We start from the raw sequence: 23,199 nt of genomic DNA, 5'->3' as shown, positions 1-23,199 counted from the left end.
AGTCCTACCAAAGTGTTAGTGATGTGTCTCCAGATTAAATCATTGGGATTTAACTGCCTAGAAAATTAATTTCTCCCTTATTTCTAATAGAATCTTGAAGAGAGGTACATACTCTTAATGGGTAAATTCATTCTGGTAACCAAATGCTAGCAAATTGTTTTGGGGATAGTTTTCCACCAAATGTTTTCACAGTTCTCTGATTTATGTTATTGTATCTGGGTAGACACTTATGTCAACCGTATGGCTTTATACAATTCAAAATAGAAGAAATGTTTATGTAAATGACTGAAGAATAGCACATTAATGTTGAATTTAAGACTACAGGTTTCTGAAAGTGGTGCATAGTACCTTTACACACTTTTCTGGATCTGTACCTTACCCTAAACAAAGGAAAGGCAGCACATTATTTTTCACTTAAAACATTTTGTGACCATTATTTTTTCTGACAGAAATTAGCTTGTTTGTGGTATTTCTTAGTGTTGCTGCAGGGCTTTTCCATAACAATAAATTATTGTTAAGTACGTTTATCTACCACAATGAAAAGAGGAAAGTGATCCTAAGATTGCTCAAAGAATAGTGTCTGATTTAGTTTAATGATAAAATGCTATTTCTGTCAATGAAAAGTGTAAATGAGATTGCAGAAAGGGTTGTCTGATGTATGTTAAAGTTAACTAAGAAATAACAAATAAGGCAAAATGATGCCATTCAGGTACCCTCTCGTGTAAGTGGTTGAGTCTTCTGATGAATGTTTAATTTACATGATACGGGCAAAGCAAGCAAACAGATTTACTTCAAATCCTCATCCACTCTTTTTTTTTGTTTGTTTGTTTTAACTTATATCAGGAATCTATCCAAAAAATATTTTCTCTTTTTGTCATATTGCCTAGTCATGAGCATTGTGAAAGGAATCAGGAAAAAAAGTGGCAATTAAGAATGTGATGATGTAAAATATTTGAAATTGGTTGGTGAGTTCTTTAATCAATTATATAAGTTACTTCTCCTTATCTGCAAGAAGTTTAATCATAGTTCCCTCACAATGAGCAGGGACATCTTCCACTAGATCAGGTCAGTAAGAGCCTTGTCCAGCGTGACCTTGAATGATTCCAAGGGTGAGGCATCTACCATCTCTCTGGGCAACCTATATTCCAGTATTTCACCACTGTCATTGTGAAAAAATTTTTCCTGGTATCTCTATGGTGAGATCTCTTCTGAGTTTGTTTTTTTTTTTAATATTATATAAACATATAATTTTAATTAAATTTGTTTGTACGCTCTGTTCATAAAGAGATTAGAAACTGCATGATTGCAAGTATAGGTATCTCCAATCGCCTTCTAAGTGAGTTGGGAATCCAAAGGGCAACGTGCCCTTTTGTTTGCCATTTCTGTATGAAGGAGTGAAATGCCAAGTGAAACTACAAGAAACATTCGATGTCAATATTCCTTTTGTAGAACCATAAACCTTTGGGCTGTGGGAGGGAAGGTTGTACAGGCTCCCAGCACCTTGCCCTCATGCAGGTTTGTGGTAAGGATAGAGGGGAAGTTAATAGGAAACTATAGGTTAATAGGAAACTATAGGTGCTGACAAATTTGAGATACTATATGTAAGCTGTGAAAAGCATCTTTGTGGTTAACAGCTCTGGGATGAGTGTGTAAAAATGTGACTTTGAGCAAAACAGTTAAAAAATATTTGTTCAGTTCAAAATGCTTTAAAAAAACCCCCTAAATCTCTTCATGGGAGGCTCTGCTTTGTACAGTACCCACTATCAACAAAAATCTTTTTCATGGACCATGGAATCTAGACAAATTTCATCAGCACATGTCTTTCTGTTTAATCACGTGAAAAGTGTCAGATGCCTAGAATACTTGGAAAAAATCTCAAATTGGGTTCTTTATGATGATCTGAAATGCAGATGGCCAAAAGCCTTCTGTTATAGCCTTCTCTTATATTCTGGTGGAAGTTCACACTTCTCATTCCTATGCATCCTTTGCAAGATTCCCATTTCAGGATTAAGGATCTTAAGTTCCAAGACTGTCTCTGCAATTGAGCCAGCTATTTTCTTTTTTTACTTTGTAAGTAAAGCCTATTACATAATTTTGTGGGATAAATGAGAAAATTCCCTTGTTTAATTTTTTGTCAATTGAAATAAGTGTGAAAATCATGTACTTGTTCCTTATGTGTGTGTGTCTGTGTATGTGTGTGTGTGTGAATGCTGGAGGAGGAAGAAAAACTAATTTAAGCTGCTGTTAACACAGGAAAAAGGCTCAGAGTATTTAAATGGGCTTTTAATTAGCATTTCAGTTTATAATAGTATACTGATTGGTCATTATTTCTGTCATTTAGAAAAGGTGATGCAGAGATAACAACTAAATTCTAAAAAGTTTCCTTCTAAAAACTCTGGACTTTCAGAAGTAGAATTTCCCTTCTTTGTTCTCCTTGCCTTGATCATCTATTATGAGTGGGCCTTCCGAATAAAGGTAGAAGCTTTGTTCTGACTTATTTTTTTTCAGTAAGTGGTCGTGCTGGTTTTGGATCTTAACTTCAAACAGGCACATGCAATAGCACAAAGGTTTCAGGTGCCTTGCTGGAAAAAAGGCACTTACTGTAATATATTTTTCCTCAAACTATACATCGTTATGATTTACCCATGTAATGCTCCCCACTGCATAACGCAAAGGCTCTAGTGCTAAACTCAGTGTGAAATACAGTGAATATGTACAAAAACTAGGTATTCATTTTAAGCTGGGCATTACCAATACTGAAGTGTGTAGTAAAAGGGCCAATTCAGACTCACAATTTGCCTAAATTTGCATTTAGGCAAACTACTTGGCCATTATCGCTGTTTATTGCTAATAATGAAATCATGTACCTGATGGTACAGTTGGACCAGGTATTATTGTATTAGTGTGCATCACAGAAAGAAAATAAAATTCGATACCTCAAAGGAAGAGGATTTTATGTGTCTTCTCTGGGTCTTAGAAGATCTTGCAGTTTCTGTTACAATGGTATCTTAAAAACCTTACATATTCCACAGACAAAGCAAAGTGTGCTGGGACACTGTGCATCAGCAGGTGCTTGATGCAACGTGACTGGACTGTCACATAGCTTGCCAGGATCCTGCAGAAAAATGGTTCTCATCCTATCAAGACATACTAAAACAGTATCCAGATTACTGCCACGTTATGCTCGTCACTGCTACTTCTTATTCTGAAACTGTGGGACCTGAAAGTAATTTGGAAAAAAACCCCCAACATCAGCAGACCAGTTTTTACTGAGAGGAATGTAAGAAAGGAATAATTTTACAGGGGATTCTCCTCTGTAACAACCTAAAAGAAACTGTAAGAAAACCAAACAGAAAGTATAGTAAGAATAAGTTAGATCTCAACAGAGTAAACCTCTGCCTCAGCTATGACTCCTGTCCAGGTAAATGCCACAGCAACCTACTGACATATTCCTCTGTGTCCCAGAGTCTGTTGCTGTTGGTGTTCAAGCTGTCCATGTAACATCTGTGCAAAAGCTGAGATAGGGCGTGCAACTGACTCCCTGCAGTTTAATGAATTAATAATAGCTGGCACCTGAGTTTTGATTGTCTTAGAACAAATTGACTTCCAGAGTGGTTCAGTGTGTGAACTTCAATCATAACCTCATGACTGAAGATATATGTCGAAAAAAGCATGAGAAGTAGTTATGTTCATCTTTATGTTCATCTTGTAAAGTGGTATCCTGCCAGTTTTAACTGTTTCATGGACAAATTTTATTTAATGTTAATATGCAGATTTACTGACAGGCTCTGCAATTTATGTTACGCACTTAGAAAGAGAAAACAAGCATATAACATTTTTGTAGGGTGTGATAGTGCTGAAGTATTTGGTTTCTTCCAGAAAAGATAGATTCAGAATTTTACTTGAAAGCATTTGTATGTAGGTAGGATTTAGACACACTTCCTGAAATTGTGAAAACCTATCATAAGTATGAATATCACAGTGGAGATTTTTTTTTTTTCAGTTTCTGTTTATTTTAGCAGTAAACCATTGAAAATGATTTTACACTTGCCTGGTTGTATATTTTGAGTAATTGAAGGAAAAAATACTCATGCTCTACTGATGATTAAAAATATGAAAATATTTGTTTGTTTGTTTGTTTGTTTGTTTGTAGGTACTGACTTTCTTAAACAGGCAGGCAGTGTTAAAATCTAAGCTACAGATTCAGAACAGTGTTGTAAATGTGAGGTAAGATAGCTACAGGGATAATTATTTTTAAATCATAAAAGATGTAGAAAAACGTTTCCCCATGCATTTAGTAAAACTTGAGAATTGTCCATGTTGGTTATTTGTGGTAGTTTTTAATTCTGTTGTGTAAGTAGAAACATTGTAATACTTTTTCTTAGAAAAATGTTCCCCCCAGTCCTGTTAAAAAACAAGACAAACAAACCAAAGATTCCAAACTAACCAACCAATAACAACAAAATCAACCTCCCACAAACAAACAAACAAAAAGCCAAAACCAAAACAAGCAAACCCAAAGAAACAAGCAAACCCAAGAACCCCAAAACAAAAAAATCCAAAACAAACCCAAAAATTCCACAAGTGAATGGATTATTAGGCTTGTTGCAACTGGAGAAAAATGTGTTCTTTAATGGAATCAGAATATTTCAAACTCTACACCTACCTGAAAGGAGATTGTAGCCAGGTGGGCATCAGTCTCTTCTCCCAAGGAACCAGCAGTAGGACAAGAGGGCATGATCTTAAGCTGTGCCAGGGGAAGTTTAAGTTGGATATTAGGAAGAAATTTATACAGAGAGAGTAATCAGACATTGGAATGGGCTGCCCAGGGAGGTGGTGGATTCTCCATCCCCGAAGGTTTTTTAGATGAGACTGTATGTGGCATTTAGTGCCATGGTCTAGTTACCATGGCAGTGTTGGATCAAGGGTTGAACTTGATGATCTCAGAGGTCTTTTCCAACCCAGTTGAAAAAACCAAAACAAACAAAAACCAACCAAACAAAAAACAAGCAAAAAACCCAAACAAACAAACGAAAAACCAAACCAGTCTCTGCTTTCCTGACATTCCTTATTAGAGTTGATAGCTAGTAGGAACTCCCCGCACTGTGCTGTTCAAACCTAACAATGCTTTGTAGGCTGTTAAATAAATGTGCTGTATACCTTTGGGTGTGTAGAAGTATATTTGTTCACAAGTTTTACTTATTAACTGATGTGCACAGTATTACTGCAATGATCTCTAGTAGACAAGAATACAGGAGAGGATAAAAGGCTGTAGAGGTACTGAAAGGTACTTGTTACAGAATCATGAGATGTCTTTCTGTCTACTTATCTTTGGATTTTTCATTTGGAACTCAGAAAAGAGCAAAAACTTTCACCTCTTTCCATCTGGCCAATATGCGATGAAGCGTTTTTTCATGAATACGTGTATGTGCTGTGTATTTTACAGGAGCTTCAGGATGGCATTGGGCGACAGCAAACTGTTGTCAAAACACTGAATGTAACTGGTGAAGAGATTATTGAGCAGTCATCAACAGCAGATGCTAAAGTGCTGAAGGAACAACTGGAAAGTCTGAATACCCGGTGGCAGGAGATCTGCAAACAGCTGGTAGAGAAAAAAAAGAGGTAGGTTAAAAGGGAGCATAGAAGAAAAATATTGGAAATTACTTTTAGTTATTTTAGATTTGATTCTCGCTTAATATTTCAAAGGAGTTCTCAACTTTTAGAGTTCTCGTGTATATAAGGAATTATCAGTAATTAAATTTCACATCCACTATAATTTGTTACTTTTTGTTTTGTTTTCTTTGCTACCTACTCCTGTCAATGACTGCCCACTCCCTTCCAAACTCCACATTTTTATAATTTCACTCTTACTGTTTAAAAAAAACCTACAAATGAGCATACACTATTTCTTGATTTAAAAATAGCACAGATTGGAGCTTCATTTACAGAATTTACAATTGACTTATAACCTTTCCATTTGATTGTATGTCATTAAAATAGATCTCTGTAGTACTAATAATACATTAGCTAATTGATACAGTTAATCCTAATCTAATTCACTTATCATAATTAATGCCATTAACATCTACATTTCATAGCCAGGATAAAAAGAATGGATTGCTCAATTTAAGGTTATTTATAATCACTTTCACATCAGTTTGTTTTTCTCATGCAGTCACAGGAAGTGTTTGGGTTACAGATAGTGCAAAAATGGCTTTACATCTTTAAAAAGAGGATTTCCAATTTAAAAAAAATTGTTGCTGTTTAAACTAGGTTTTGTAAAAGCATATATTCTTAACCTAGATGCTAGGCCTAACTGGATATGCCATTCTGCTTTAAAATACAGTAGAAAATAGAGGTAGAGCTTTCTTCATCCATCTGTTTTTTTAAAACCCAGAATATTCCTTATAGAGGTACATTAATGAATGCTAGAGATCTACTGCAAGAACTGGTCGTGTGCAACAAATTTTGTTAATTCTGATTTTTCTGTTCAGAGCCATGGAGGGGCAAAAGCTGTGAAAATGTTTACTAGAGTCATAAGGGAGTGTCCTGAAAGGTTATTACTGAGTTTAATCATGATCAAACCTTCACTTGGGACATGCTGGGCATTGGAACAGGCTGCCCAGGGCAGTGGTTGAGTCACCATAGAATCATAGAATGGTTAAGGTTGGAAGGGACCTCAAAGATGATCTAGCTCCAACCTCCCTGCCATGGACAGGGCACTTTCCACAAGATCAAGTTTCTGAGAGTCCCATCCAGCTTGGCTTTCAACAGTGCTGGGGATGAGAACCTCTCTGGGCAACCTGTTTCAGTGCTTCACCACTCAGAAGTAAATAATTTCTTCCTAATATCTAATCAAACCTTCCCTCCTTCAGCTTAAGGCAATTCCCCCTTTTCCAATCACTACATGCCCTTGTCAAAAGTGTCTTTCCAGCCTTTCTGTAAGCCTTCTTTAGGTATTGGAAGGTGCTATAAGGTCTCCCCAGAGGTATTTAAATATAGAAATCGTACTTAGGGACATGGTTTGGTGGTGGACTTGGCAGTACTGAGTTAATGGTTGGACTTGATGACCTCACAGGTCTTTCCAATCTAAGTGATTCTGTGCTTCTGTGTTAGGGAAGAAGATGCAGCATGTAATCTACAGCTGTCAGAAGCTACAGGGATGCCTTAAATAATTTCTTCTGCTGTATTTCCAGGTGTTGATGGTACTGCAGCTTTTTACACAAGGGAGTCCTTGGCCTTTATTTGTCACACTAAAAGCTGTTCTTTTGTACATTGGAAACCCATCTGTGTTTCTAAGCATTAACTTGTTGTGTAAGTGCCAGCACTTACAAAACAATAACACATCATTTTAATAGCCCTGTAAAGTTCTTCAGCAGAAGAAAGAGATCGATGGTTGAGCTTTGTCTGAGACTATAAAATGTGTTCCAGTTGTGGTTAAGATTGGTATTGTACAATCCTTCATTTTTCAGTAGAAATGTCCATCTGAATGCTCTTTTGGCTCAATGGAGCATTAGCAGGATTACATGGAATTTCTTGGCACATTCTATATTTTAAGGAAGGCTATGATCTGTTAAGTGGGAATAGTAGAGTTATGTTCCCTAGATAAACATAAACACTTGCACATGCAAGTCCTTTGGTCTGTTTAGTGTGTTGACTGATTGATTTGTTTTCATCTGGAGTGACGACTTGTATAATTTCAAGGACCATGATTGCAGAGACCTCAGTTAGTGAACTTTGCGTGAATAAATGCAGTGCACCAGCAGGAATACTGATAGTGTTTTTTTAAACTGATATAAATGTTCTTGGTCTATTTTAGTAAGATTTTTGCATCAGGATGGAGGAGTTTGTGCTTCTATTCATCACCCAGTCTTCCTGGCTGTGTCAGAGCCAGGAAATGCTTTTTTATTCCTGGTCTTGAAAACAGATTCTACCCCCAGCTTAGCTTAGCTGCTGCCTCCCAGTATGTTTGTTTTGTTTGTGGTTTTTTTTGTTTGTTTGTTTGTTTTTAAATTTTATTTCATCTTTTTACTCTCGCAGACTGGATTTTCAAAGGAAAGAAACCTATTTGACAGGAATAAGTGGTGTGTTCTATCTAGTCCTCAATTATTGATGATCCTGGGCATGAAAAGACAATAGGCTTATCAGCTGCACAGTCTTTATATAGCCATGGTGTCGTGGGATTTTCATGTCTCTTATGTTTGACATCTTTTAGTTTTTCATTGGTTGTCCTAATTGGGTTTGGGGTACAGTCAGGTTCTCTCTTTTTGGGACTTGAAACTTGTGTCATCCAAAGTGCTCTAATTTATGATTAAGATCAAAGCATGATCAAAGCACACAGGGCAAGTTGAAGGAAGTGACCTCTACTTACAATCCAAAAGAGCCAATATAGTCACAGCACTGCCCAGTGCATGTGCTTGCACCATGTCAAATATATTTCAGTATCTTATTAGAATATAAATTATGATAAATGTGGGTCAAATAACATATGAATCCCTTTTTCAGAATAGCTTTAACAGACTATTAAAAAAAACCACAAAACAAACCCAACTGCTAAGTCAGAATGCTTATATTCTAAATCATGTAAGTTTTCATAGTCTTTTAATATTTGACTATCTTTCCTAAAAATAAAATATTCATGGTTAAAAGAATTTTATTATTGTGAAGGGGATGCTAAGATGTTTTTTGTCAATTTTGAAAATGAGAAAATGGAACTATAAAGGAAGAAGATATTGTTTTAAGGCAGAGCAAACTGGGTATAATATATTTTCTTTTTATAATTTCAAAGACAAAATAGTTTTAGAAACAACATTTCTAACGTTTAGAACCTTCTTCAAATCAGAAAATAAAACTGTCTCAAAATTTTTAGTAGGTTTTATGTTTTATTTTTTGTAGTCAATACATTGTGCTCTGCTTTCAAAGTTGTTTTTGAGTAGCTGAGAGGAGTAGTAATCTATTAAGTTTTTTTGGCTCAGCAGATCTCAGGATAAAGAAAGTGGAAAAAAATAGCAATTGAATGGATTCCAGAAATGAAATCTGACAGTGATTTCAGATTCAAATGTAGTGTTGCTAAGCATTATTTAAATGACAAGGAAATTTTAAATACTGTAAATTCTGGTTTTGCTGTTTGCTTACCAAGATGGAAGAAATTGATTTTTATAATCCTGTTTACAGGTGAGGCATCAACACTCCATTTTGGGCATCCTTCTAAAGCCCATAGCTCATATTTTCAAGACTTTAAAGATCCATTGTGGGATGGAGGGTGTAGAGTACAGGAGTAACAGAAAGCAACACACAGTATTTTTGTAAGATGCACAAATGTGAGAATTTAGTTGAAGACAGGAGGTGTATGGTGACATTTCCAAGGATGCTGATGACATTAAGCCTTAGGTAGTCAAATGCTGAGTTGATAGTGGGAACTCCAAAACTGAGCAGATGGGCAGATGATCTTCATCAGAGACAAATGTGAAGCAATGAATATGTTTTAGACAAACAGATCATACCATGCTTGGATGATGGTGAGCTTGTTACAACTCAAGAAAGTGATCCTAGTTTTGTCACTGACAGTGTTTTCAGGCACAGGATGGAGTGGTTGCATCAGTAAGGGTATTATGAAAAAAAAACACCAACAAAAAATGTTGATTTGCTGATATCAAATGTTGTGGTGTGCTCAAGTTAGTTACTGTGTGCAGATCTCTCTGAATGTCAAAGGGACTTACAGAAAGTATGGATGAAGGGGGACAGCTAAAATGACCCAAGGTTTAGAGCAGCTACACTGTGTGGAGAGACTAAGAAGCTGGAGATCTTCAATCTGGAGAGAAATCTTGGGAGGGATATGACTGGAGTTTATGAAGTCGAAGTGATGGGTAAACTGAATGTGGAACATGTTACCTAATTCCTCAGTGCCAGAAGTAAAGGTTACTTGTTGAAAGTGTAAGAGATAGTAAAATGGATTTAAGATTTACATTGTAGTTTCTGAATGTCTAGGTTATGCTGGCCAGAGAAGGTTAGGATGGAAATTATTGTGACTCAACTCTATATGATGACAGTGGATCCTGGGAGAGTATGAGGTGAATGGAGTAAAGAAAGTAGCCAGTCTTCTGTGTTCCCCTTAATTCCATCTCCTGTTAGCAATGTTGATGGCATTCTGTTGGGGTAGCTTTTCTCACGCACTCAGGCATTTTTCAGGTTCTGATGCACTGATTATATTTTGAGTAGGGGAGGAGGAATTCTACAAAATTGTTTTGTCAGTTTTTCTGAGGTTGCTCTGTTAAATGGTCTGCTATTTATTCTGTATGAGAACATAATATTATCACTGCATTGATAAATATTTCCTGTAATCACCATGAACCCTGTGGTTGGTTGACTTGAAAGGGGAAGATTGATATGGGATATAATTCCAAGTTTCAACATGGTAATACAGTTTTCATAAATAATTTGAAATAAATATTAAACTACCTGCATAATAAGAACTATAAACCTGATCAAAACCATGATATTCTGTAAATAACTGAAACTGATCATAAGTTCACTACATACTAATATTAATCTCAGTGATAGACTGGCAGATTTAATGAATGAAAATTATTTGGACCACAAAGGTCAACTTAATTAAAAACAGACAGGAAAATAAAACGAAATCTCAAAACAATTTGAGGAATGTGTACTGCTCTTCAGTAAAAAGAAGTTTGTTTTAAGTTTTAAAATGTCAAATGCAGAACCCAGGCAAGGCACAATCTTAAAATTGACTTTGAATCTCCTATCTTTGGTGCTAAAGATCAAGAGGTTATGCTTGAGTTATGTTTGTGTAGGATGTTATCTTTCACTTGCTTTTATCTAAGAGTTTCAAAACTATAGAAGTTTGAATTCAGTGTTTAAAGTTTCTCTATCTTGCAGTCTAAGCCATCCAGCTAAGAATTAGGTGAGAGTGTCATTTTATCTTACTGCAAACTTTGAAATAGGCAGTTGAATAAAGTGGAACTTGATTGAAAGTCTGATACACTGATAGTTAGTAAATTGGGAATTTAATTGAGGTTTTGTTAGCATTTTGCTGCAAGTGGCATGTTTTGGAGAAGTTTGTACTCTGGAACAGTGTTACCCAAACTGAAATGTGCACTTTAGAGACCAGGGGAAGTCTCAATGACCCTTTGAATAGATGCTACTAATCCTTGAACAAGGATGGGAAAAAAGGTGTCTATTTCTCTCCCTCTTCATACTCCAGCAATCATTTTTAATACAGAATCTTCTAAACTGCACCAACAGCAGTTCTCTCTGCCTTTCTGTCCCCTGAGACACATCAGGCCATGTCATGCTGTGCATGTCTGCGCTGAGACACACCACTGGGACAGCTGAGTTTTGGATGACTTTAGGATGCAGTGGCTTGCCATATCCCTAAATCCCTGTGTGCCCTTGAGTGCCTGGGTGGCAGCAACCCAGGGCTGTGGCAGCAGTGTGGTGCTGCACCTTCACTCCCACTGCAGGAACACAGGGCCAGGCAGAGCTAGTCAAGGGAAAGTACACGGAAGGAGAAGCAACATCTCAAGTAGGAGCTTGATAAGGGGAACACTCATAAATGAGTTGACAGCCTCATAACGGTAGTGCTGGCTGGTCTTTTTGTTTTTCACCTTTGTTAAAAATTTCTTGTGCAATTTTTGAGAACAGATGCTTGGGAATTAGATTCCTTCACTGCTTCAGAAGTAATCAGTTTGGAGTTTTTTATTCATCACGATCCTGACATTTGTTAAAATTGGGTTCAGTTGAATGGAAGAGAATTTTTCATTATTTTAGCTGCAAATACATTTACACTTTTAATGAGTTTGAACCTGCAGACTGCCTGTTCAGATCTCTACTCAAGCGAGTCTGAAGTAATTATGGAGAGAATGACAGAACAAAGGCTGTTTACCAGAATACTTCCAAATACTTTCCTGAATGTAAAAACAAGCTTTCTGTTCTAAATAAAACTAATTGTTATAAAGTAAATATAGTTTTTAGTATTTTTCATACTGTATCTTCATTAAAGTATTCTTTTTTTTTTTCCATAGCACATTAGCTAAAAGTGATTGGTTTCCTTCACCTGAACACTCAGTATATTGAAGGCTGTGATTAGCTTCTAGTTGCAATTTAAAAACTGTTATAGGATGGAGAGATTTCATGACAGTTAAGTCAATAAATGTATTTTTTTTCCAGAATATAATCAGCTACATATTGAATTTTTCTGAATTTTCTTTTTTTGACTGTTCAGATTTCTTATAATGAATGACTAGAAAAGAATCACTGGTGTAAATTGGTATTTACAAGTAGTTTAGCTAAACTTCTTACTGTTTAGTATTTACATCTAAATTCAAATTTTCTAAAGTTTATGTGGTATTTTCATTCAATTATTTAAAGTTCCTTACCTTAATGAATCATATTTGCACATTCTTTAGAGAGAGAATGGAAATTAATTTTTCCTCAGTAAACATTTTCTCTAAATTGTTGTTACTATTTTGGTGGCCTCTCATATTCTCAGTAACATCTACTAAACACATTAATTCCTAATCCTAGAAATACAATAAATACAAAATCGGCAGCTGAATGTTAGAAAATAAAAAGACACAAAATATTATTGGACTTGCACATGGAAATATGAGTCACAAGTGTAGATCTGTCCTACTCCTATGATTACATATTTTATTTGTATAGCTGACATCTCCCAAATAAATCCAGCATCACTTATGTGCAGTTACAAACTCTCAACATCTCATGTGCTTCACAAACTATTTACAGGTTGCTATGGTATTGGTACCACATTGTTGACTATGGAGAAAATACATGAGCTGCAATATGCATTCCATGTGGTTTCTAGACACTGCAAATGAAAATACAAGCTTACTTGAAATAGGCTATGAATGTTTACATAATAGTTAACAAATACAACTAAGGATTAATTGTAGTTTAAAAAAAAAAAATCTTTCCAGGGTATTTTGGGAACTGCCATAAGAATTTGATTTAATTCAGTTTAATGCTGGTAGGAAAACTGATCTGTGATCAATGAAATATCATATATACAAAATGCTGTTAGGAAAAATAAAGAATTTACTACTTAGTATTAAATACTGAATATTAATATATTTGCTTCCAGGGGTATAGTTTATATAAGATTCATATAAACAACTGTGCAGTCAGAATAGTTGACCAAGGGACACTGTGAATTTAGAAATACAAACATAAATCTGCTATGTTTTAATACGGAAATATGTACTTCTCTGCTATAGTTAGAGAATTTTCCATCAAATGAGGTGGGTTATATTTCAGTGTTAATGAAATAAACCTTTCACCAACAGAGAAGCAGTTTCAAAGTTCTTTGGGAACTTAGGCTGGTTTATAAGGATAAGGCAGTAGTATGTAACAGCATGCAGACCTGTGCTGGAGATGAATCTGCTTGGCTCCATAGGGCCAGCTGCTAAAATGAAATCTTATTCCTCAGTCACCTGCTTCTCAATGAGACACTCCCAGCTGCTTTCTTGAGAGCTGCTCTTCCCATGTCCAAGTCGACTGATGGCTCTTGTTCTTTACTCCAACTTTTATTAGGCTTGGATTTGGAAGTCCATACTCCCTAAATAACAATTAACTGTTAATTTTTTCATTGCCACCATAAATTGAAACACCTAGAAATTACATGTGTCTGTTGTTCCAAATGTAATTATGGTGATGGAAATCAGCTTGTTCAAAAGGTATAGTCAGTCACTGAGTTAAAACTTTTAATTTGATTAGCTGGTTCAGCTAACACAGAGTGCTTTATTTTACTGTCTTGCATAATATGACACTTGTCATGCAGGATGTTATTTATAATAGAAGTAACGTTCTAGCAGGTCAAGAACGAATTGTAAAGTAAATTATAAAGTACACCTGCATTTCTCATTAATTGCAATGGACCTTTTAATTGCTATACTATACACTGTTCCTGACTAGAATAAAGAAGTAGATCTTTAGGGAATGCTTTTTGTTTCTCAACTCTGAAACCTTCTGTGCATGTGTGTATACATACATATGAATTATATGTATGTGGGGGGATGGGGTGCATACACGTATATGTATGAAACATCTCTAAAAGAATTCCTGGAAAGTCTTAGGTTAAAAACATCCCCATCATACTGAGCAACATTTAAATTAGTCATCAAAGTTAAAAGAAAAATAAAAATCCTTCCTTCATGATAGGTAAAGTTTAAATGTTTTAAGGGTTGCAGCTGAATTCATAAGGGTGATAAAACTGACAATGTACTTAAGATGAAAAAGGAATCTTGCCAATTGCTATCTCTTCTAGGAGACAAGAAATCTTTTTGATTTCTCATTCAAAATACTATGCAGCTCAATAATTTTGCTCGTGGGTGTATTGAGCTGAACACTATGTCTTTTCTGTGCCAGAATTAAAGTATTTAAACTTGTATCTTTCTCAGATACATCCTTAGGGTACCATCACATAATGTCTCCACTGAGCTATGCACTTTATAAATGAGTAGAAGTGAGAGGAAATTAAAAAAATGAAGCTGTTCCTGAGAGCTTAGGTCTCAGGGAACCTGGCCAGGTTGAGGAACAGAGGTTTTATTATGTGGTTCACAGTGTAACATTGGATGATGATTCCCAGATTTCCATAACTGGAGCAGAAAAAGACACTGCCTCAGAAAGATTCAAAGGATTACAGGGAGTTAGTTTTTCTTTATTTTTAGCATCTGCCTCAATTTCACACAAAAAAAATATTTTATCTGGTTTTAGATAACCTATTTTGGCTTGAGACGAGCATTTGACCTCTTTGACATAAACACTTCTCAGTGAAGAACACTGTAATAAATATAATGCTATAAAGTTGGTTCTTCTCTGCATGTCCTGTACAACAAAAATGGGTAAGTTTGTGCATCAGGAAGGTCCAGAATTTCTGGCTGCATAACAATACTTTATAAGAGATTCAGAGACTAGTACAAGAAATATTAGTACAAGAAATACTAGAGTCCACCTGCATCAGGACTTTTTGCTGATCTGGTCGCATTTCCAGAAATCCTGGACAAACAGCAGTCCCTGAAAACAGTCACTCAGAATTCCATTAGAAAATCTAAAACAAAACCAAGACAGTAGGACTGTTAATTCTTTTGCTATTTATGGTGTTCACTTTTTTATGTATTTGTTTGTATAAATGTAAGTATATGTGTGCATCTATGGGTATACCTATATTTTATATATAAAGACATAAATAGTTTTGGAAGGGTTTGTTTTCGCAGTAAGTCTCATCTTTTTTCTCTAAAGAACAATTTGGCACTAGTGGCTTGTGTTTGTTTAATTCTAGGCAGTTACGGAAGAGTAACTTGTTTATGAACTTAGAAAAAAAAGAACATTGGTGGCCTCATATGTCTAGCAAATTTTAGAATATACTGTATTAAGAACAAAAGCAAATAATCCGTTCTAGATCTAAAGCAGGAACTCGATCTAGAACTGTGTTGAGAGACTGTTAAGAGAGAAATTTGCCAAATGTTTCAGCTTATATATGTTAATATATTAAATATATAATAATTTTATTAATTTTAAAAATTATCACTTATCGTAATAAAATATAATATTACAGTTAATTAATTTTTAAATCCAGCATTTTCATGCTCTAAATGTAATTATGAATATTGACTTTTGGGTGTTAAAGATTTTTTCTCTTTGGTAAAGGAGGCTGAGGGAAGATCTTATCACTCTCTACAACTACCTGAAAGGAGGTGGTAATGAGCTGTGTGTCAGTCTCTTCTCCACAGTAACAAACAATAGGACAACAGGGAATGGTCTCAAGTTGTGCCAAGGGAGGTTTAGATTGGATATTAGGAAAAATGTCTTCACAGAAAGCTGTCCATGGAAGTGGTTGAGTCACCACCTCTGGAGGAATTTAAAGGACATGTAGATGTGGCACTTGGGGAAATGGTTGGGTGACAGACTTGGCAGTGCTTGGTTAACAGTTGGATTCAATGACTTTAAAAGTCTTTCCTTGTTTCTAATCAATTTTATGATCCTTCTCTCTAGTGAGGTCTGCTCAGGAGTGTTGTATTTGATACTTTGGTTTTTACTCTGTTACTTCAGAAGGGGGACTGTAGACCCTGTAGAATACTTATTCATCTAGTATAATGATGCTCATCTTGCAAAGATGCCTTGTTAAGGAAACATAATAAACACTAATAAGATGAAATACAGGTAAAGTCCTAGCAAAAGTTCTGTTAGTTTGCAAGTTTTGTAAAAGAATAGTTTAGTTGTACACTCCTATTTTGTTTTTTTTTTTTAATAGTCAGCATTCCTAGCACAGAACTCTTTACTCTCCTCAAATCTAATCTTAATCTAGACAAATTTCTTGCTTATACCGTGAGGCCAGATGTTTATTTTTCTGTGAAATAGAACATAGTTTAATTCAGCCTTATGCCCCTCTTTGCTAGTACAGTTTTCAGTGCTGACCAAATCAGACTTCTCCCATTTTACACTGTAACCTGGATGATGTTTTTTAAAATGAATTTTAACAACTCTTATTTTTTCTTCCTTTGTATTCTCCCTAAGCAAATGCTTTTACTTAAAATATTAAGGAAGTAGCTTTCTTTCCTTGTAAATAAGTGTTTCAAATGCAGAACACTTATAGTCACTTGAATACTTTTATTCTCTGGAAATTACAATGAGGGAAAAAAGAGTCATAAGATTTTAATGACAAAGTTTTTTTAATATAGTGTGAAATGTTTTGGTGATTTGGATGCACAAACATCTGTAAGAGAGGTACTGACTGTTGGAAATTCTACATTTTTATTCTGCTTGAATAAAAGCCTAATCTGTAGTTTCAGAGCTGTTTGTAAGACTCTGTGTGTGTGTGTGTATGCATGCATGCAGGCAACTGTGTCAACCAACAACTGTTTTCAGTACCTTTTTGTTAAATGATGTGATACTGACACTTTTTCTTGATTCAATTTTGCCTGAAGCTTAGTCCTGTAACTTTTCTAAAGAGACTTCTTTGCTTAAGCTGGCCATCAGAAAACATAGCTTCCTAAAAAAAACCCACAACAAAACAGACATTAAAAGAAAAAAAAAAAAACACACCAAAAATTCAAAGAAAGGAGAGCATAGTTCAAAATAGATGTTGTTCCATGTAACTTCTCAGTGTGTTTTGTGGGCAGTGACCAGCATGGTAAGTATGGGGCACTAGAGAAAGCTCATATAATTTTTCTTCTTTAATATAATTTTGCATTCAGAAATAATATATTAATAATAGCGACCTTGATTCTTCACTGTCATGTTATGTTCTTAAATATTAACACAACTTTTTATTATGTATAATGTAAGACTAACCTCTCAAACTTAGTTGGATCTCGGAAATAACCATAACAATAAAAAAAAAAACCAAAAAACCCAAACCAATAACCTGACTTTACATCTTTTTCTTTTATCTCAAATAATCTTAACTAAATAATAACAGAAAACCTCTATTATTATGTAAAAGTGATTGTTTAATTTAATTGCTAATGATTTGATCTTTTCATACAGGTAATATTTAGTATAACATCAGTTTTGTGAATAAGTTTGGTGGATAAATTACAAGCATATTATATAAAACATAATTTTTTTCTTCAGATGGGATCCACTCATAATGTAAATCCCAAAGGGTTCACATTCTGTCAATGCTCTTCCCTGCTGCTCCTGAAATTTTTTTGCAGGCATCTCTTGATAACTTTGGAAGCTTTTGCACAAAAGTTCGCATCTCAATATATTTATATAGTCATGGTGAAAATAACCCTACCTTTAGACACCTGCAATGTTTATGTTTTGGATGAGAAAATGAACAGATGAGTTGTAGATTGAGACAAAGCAGACATCTGAAGTTATGTGCCATGCATAAATCCTATTGTATTCTTTATTATGGACTGCAAACCTCACCTACTTTTTGTGAATTCTTGACTGGAATGCTTTACACAAACTATATGACACAGTCACTGAAATATTTTTTAGCTCAATATGTTCAAATGAATCTATGTCATTTGTTATAGATCCAGTTTGGTAAAACTTGATGTTAGAATCCTTAGTTGCTGACACTCGACTTCCCTGCTGTTAGTTCACACAAAATTCTAGTCTAAATAATGAACAGTTCTAGGTTCTGGTGTGCTTGTTTGCTACCTGTCATATGTAATTTGGAAGCTGAATTTAGTGATGTTACAAGTGATACCTTGAGCTTTTCTTTTAAAATACATTTATTGCCATATCAAAAGAGTGTTTGTCTGATAATTTTGATATGAAGAAATCTAATTATAAAAATAATTAATATAAATGATAAGAATTAGTTATGCCTCGTGTTTCAGTATGGATAAGCACTTCAATATAAAAATAAGTTTATAGAAACATTGATTTCAAATTTTTATTACAGACTAGAGGAAGAAAAGAATATTTTATCAGAATTTCAAGAGGATTTGAACAAGTTGATTTTATGGTTAGAGGAAGCAGACAGTGTTATTGGGATTCCCCTTGAACCAGGGAATGAAGACCAGTTGAGAGACTGCCTTAGTAAAGTAAAGGTATTGTAAGCTTTATTCTTAATGTTCTCTTACTTTATGAATTCTACATTGAAGAGAATTAAAAACTATTTTTGGAAAAGGTTTCTCCCATCAAATACAGCATTCATTTAACATTTTTAGATAAATCAAAGCAGTGGAATTTCAAAACCCAGGAACAAATATATACTGATCATATTAAAACAAGAAAAGTTATGGAAAATATACTAAAAGGAAAATATCTGTCACTAGGCAATTAATCATTATCTTTTTCATCCTCGTTTCTTGGTTCAGAACTTGACCGGTTTATATGTACTACATTTCTCTATAGCTGTCTTGTTAATGTTTTATGACTTCTCACTTGTTAAATGGTATTCAGTATTTCATAAGGGTATCCAGAATTGTATGAATAATTATAAATATCAACTCATTAAAATATTACTGCAACATTTTCTAGACTGAACATCTAGGTGACTTATTTTTAAAAATGCTTTAACCCCCCCCCCCATCAGAATATTAAATATTTGTTTTTAAAGGCTGGAATATTTTCATTAATAGTTGGAACTTTGATACTGCTAATAAATGTATTCAACAGAAGTTGCTCTGTTTAGTTTTTTGAAATGTGTTCAATAAAATGACTATCTTTTATAATTTGTACAATAATAAATTAAACTGTAATTGGAAATTGCATATTACTTATAGAACATATGCCTAAAGGTTTCCTGTTCTCTCTTGAGTATAAGCACTTAGTTATGCTTTATGTCAATCCAAGCTGAACAAATTCAGCAAGTGATATATAGAGCATTAAGGAATCAGAAGAAAACCAGTCAGCTTGTTCTATCCTTCTTTCAACAAAATATGAAAACAAATTCCAAAGGATTCTTTAGTAAAATTCTATCTTTAATTTTCTTTTTAAATAAAAAAAGAATAGAATAAATAGCATTTGAGGAAACAGAAACTTTACCATGTGCTGAATTTTTCTCTCCGACTGTTTAGCATAAGATGTCAGTGAGTTGGTCAGAGGATTTGTGAGTCTCTGTCTCTGTTGTTAAAGATATTAGACCCAAGGCAAAGAAATACTTACAAGGGGTGTTAGATGCATCTTATCATTTGCAGACATGATTAAAGGTCTAAATTGATTGTTTAGAACCATGAAGGTGCTCCACTCCTCATATATACACAAATATTTCCTAATTATAGTATTTCCAAAGGATATATAATCCAAAATTAAAGGTGTTAAACATCTCTTATTTGTATCTTGTTTTTACAGTCCACCTTCTTCTGGAGCTGCACAAAAGGGAATACATCCTAATGCAGCAAATAACAATTCATTGGCTTGCAACCTGGCTAATTTCATACCTACCTGCCTATGTTAATAATAAAAAACAAACAAGAAAAAAAAAAAGAACAAAACCCTCAAAGAAGAGTCTATGAGCTACCTTAACCTTACTTGATATGTTAACTTAGTTTGACAATATAAGTTTTCACTAACTACACACATGATGGAGAATTGAAGCATTTAGATGTTGCCTTGCATTCTTTGGCTTTCATTTTTAGTTTTTTTTAATGAACATACATGATCAATCTTAATTAAGAGGTTAGACTGGAGGGCTTTTCACCACATACATCTGTGTGACTGTTCACAGCATGGAACATATTAAAACCCTTCTCCAAAATGCTTGCTCCTCACCATATTAAAAGATTATTAAAATTCATATGCATGAGGTATTGAGTGTTCAGAGCTAGAATTTATAATGTAATAGTGATTAATATCTTGAGGAAACCTATATTTTGCATTTAGGACTCTCTTTAGGCTTGATTCACTAATACAGTCTCTTTTGGGGTTTTCTTTTTAGCCTTCTACATTCAGAAAGCAACAGTTATTTTGCCTTGAATTGAGTTTATTCCTTCAACTGATACACAAATCGATAAGGGTGAAGATAAGAGAGCTGGAAATTCTGCCACAGTTCATCTTAACTGCTGTATTTGTCTGTTCCAGTTAAGAGTTGAAGAGCTGCCGCCCCACAAGGGAATACTGAAACGATTAAATGAAACTAGAGGAATAGCACTTGGAAGTGCATCACTGAAGCCAGACAAAAAACATAAGCTTGAGAGTACACTGAAGGAGGCTAACCATCGTTTGTTAAAGGTTAGACATATTACTGTTATAACTGTGGTGTAAAATTTTAATCTGCAGTGAATATTTGCATTATATATTTTCTGATGTGTATCATTTTTTTCTGTATGAAGAGACATTTGTATGCATAATGAACCTGAGAAGAAAAATGTATATAATACACTGCTGTGAGAAACAATGATAGCAAACTAAGACCATTAGTGCCTGAAGTGATGATGTTGCATTCAAATTACAGGTCTTCTGCTTCAGGGTGAAAACGCAGAGCGTCATTTCTGTAGCCTGGTGCTTTTGCTGGTACAGCAAATATTCCAGGCTTTGTGACTCAGGTGTGTGAGAGGCAGTAGCCTCTGATTTTCTTTATGGAAACACTTCCCAATTCTCTTCTGTTCCAAATCCCAAGGTGGAAGCTGCACCCTCTGTCTCACCTTCCACCTCGTTTCTTCCAGCCTCGATCATTCACTTTTGGTTTCTGTGTAGCAAAATACCACTTATTTTGCTTTCTGGGATCTCCATACTCGTGGAGAAAAATAAGGGAGGATTTTGTTCGGTTTTATTGCTAAGTAGCATATTTTTTTGGTAGAAACTGGTGAAAATGAGTAGCAAATCTGGTAAACAGAGGTAAATAAATTGAATGCTCTTGTGTAGCAGAAATGATAAAAGCCTTGTCCAGAGGATTACCACCTGAGGTATGGATTAGCCTGGTTGGAAAAGGTCAAGGGAGAATCAGCTGAAGGATTTCTGTTGAGACTGATGGCAAAGTCAGAATCTGGGAAATTAACCTGTGGTATCTATTTGTTAAAGTTACCGGGATGCTGGGGTGAAAAAAGAAGAGTAATTTGTTGTGTTCATCTCTAAGGAAAAAGGTGAGAAAAAAAAATCCTCTGAGTACTTTACTGAAAAGACAAGCTAGAGTTTTTGGTCAAGAATACTGCATTCTGGGTTTTTTGTTACCATTTCCGTAAATGCAGTTGATTTTCAAGCACAGACCAGCGAAATGAAAAGCAACTTATTTGATGTGGTACTCTTACTGGTTTCTTCTTAACAGAAGCAGTCTGGCAAAGTTCAGAATATTAGCTAATGGCTCAGGCAAAAGTGGATAATAAATATTGATCACATTCACAAACTCCAAGTTGGACACATAAATCATTATTTCTGTGGTTGGACAGAAGTGTCTCTTTCTTTACTAATGGGTTTCTGAAATCAATATATATAGAAGAATTCAGAACACTTCAGGATCAAAATGGTGTTATTTACTAACTGAAGGAAGCGTATACATAGCTGAAATTAGGCACCACGATTTTAGTATCTAAGCTGTGATAATAAAAAGACAGTATTACTTTTCAAGAAAAAAACTTTTAGCAAGATTACCTAAATGCATTATAAGAAAATCTGCAATTTGTCATTGAATATAGGTTTTTACTGATTAGGCACATACCTAAAAACTTTGCATTTGCATTTTCTGCTTGCTGATGCAAAAATGTTTTAGGTTACTTGTCACAGTCAGTGCAACAAAGAATGTTGTTGAAAGTATTTAGGTTTGGATGAAATATGGCAGACAAGACGACTGTTTAGTGATCTATTACAGTTTACTGATTTTTTACAATTTTATGTCTCTTAGATCTAAGCAATGTGTCTGGCAAGATAATTATGCTTCGAATTTACTACTTGAAACCTTTAATTTACTTATAAAAGAGACTAAAACGAGAAAATTAATCTTCCATTTGAGATCATTACTTAACCACATCATTTTGATTTCAGTTATCTACCCATGGAGATGTATAAAACTAAGTTCTCATTGGCACTTTGAATCTAAATAATCAGAGAAAATGCAGTGGTTTGTGGTTTCCTGTGTTTGGTTTTTGGGTTTGGGTTTTGTTTGGTTTTGGGTTTTGTTGTTGTTGGTTTTGTTTGTTTGTTTGTTTGCTTGCTTTTTTAAATGAACAGAAATTGAGATTGAAAATTACAAGACTGAAATCCATGCACATTCTCTGATGGTCTTCTCTTTCTCATACATTTTTCTATTTTTATTGTGATCTTGATAGATGTAGAAAACAAAAAGAACACAGAAGCTCAGTTTGGGTTTCTGTAAGATTTTTCCAATGAAACCTAAGGGAAAAATAATTATTTTTTCATTTGCATATTTTTTTCTGTTACTGATGATTTGCATAGGAAGCCTCAATTAATTGTTTCGCTTTGCGACCTGAAAGTCTAGGGTCTGTAATAAAATTAGAAATCATGTAAAGAAACTCAGCAGGCCTGACAGAGGAACTTAATGTTGTCTTCCTTCAGTTACAGATATGTAAGCACTGAAAAAAACCCCAAAGATGTTTGCTGTGAACCAAAGCTCACAGGTCTGGCACTTTCATATCAGGCAGACTTTGTAGGTCACCTGAGATTGGTTCTGTAGTCAGTTGTTTTGATGAGGATATATTTTTTGTGTTCCTTAAAGCACAGTAGACAAACATCATCACACAGAGATTTCTCTGGGGCTTTTCTGTCTCTCCATCCCCTCTTAAGAGTGTATCTTATACTTTAATCTAT

The 23,199-nt window shown here is 34.8% G+C and overlaps 1 protein-coding gene across 16 annotated transcripts in view; it reads left to right on the top strand.

Annotated features, from left to right (window-relative positions):
* DMD (dystrophin) overlaps positions 1–23,199 on the top strand; it is a 1,059,271-nt gene that overhangs the window by 651,589 nt on the left and 384,483 nt on the right. For all 16 annotated transcript variants that reach the window (XM_064646827.1, XM_064646828.1, XM_064646820.1 and 13 more), the window contains 3 exons: positions 5,447–5,622; positions 18,398–18,545; positions 20,521–20,670. In XM_064646827.1, the coding sequence (XP_064502897.1) occupies positions 5,447–5,622; positions 18,398–18,545; positions 20,521–20,670 (474 nt within the window). The remainder of the gene's footprint in view (positions 1–5,446; positions 5,623–18,397; positions 18,546–20,520; positions 20,671–23,199) is intronic.

Source organism: Pseudopipra pipra, chromosome 2 (assembly GCF_036250125.1).
Source record: "Pseudopipra pipra isolate bDixPip1 chromosome 2, bDixPip1.hap1, whole genome shotgun sequence".
NCBI lineage: Eukaryota > Metazoa > Chordata > Aves > Passeriformes > Pipridae > Pseudopipra > Pseudopipra pipra.
This window is presented reverse-complemented; position numbering and strand designations above follow the sequence as displayed.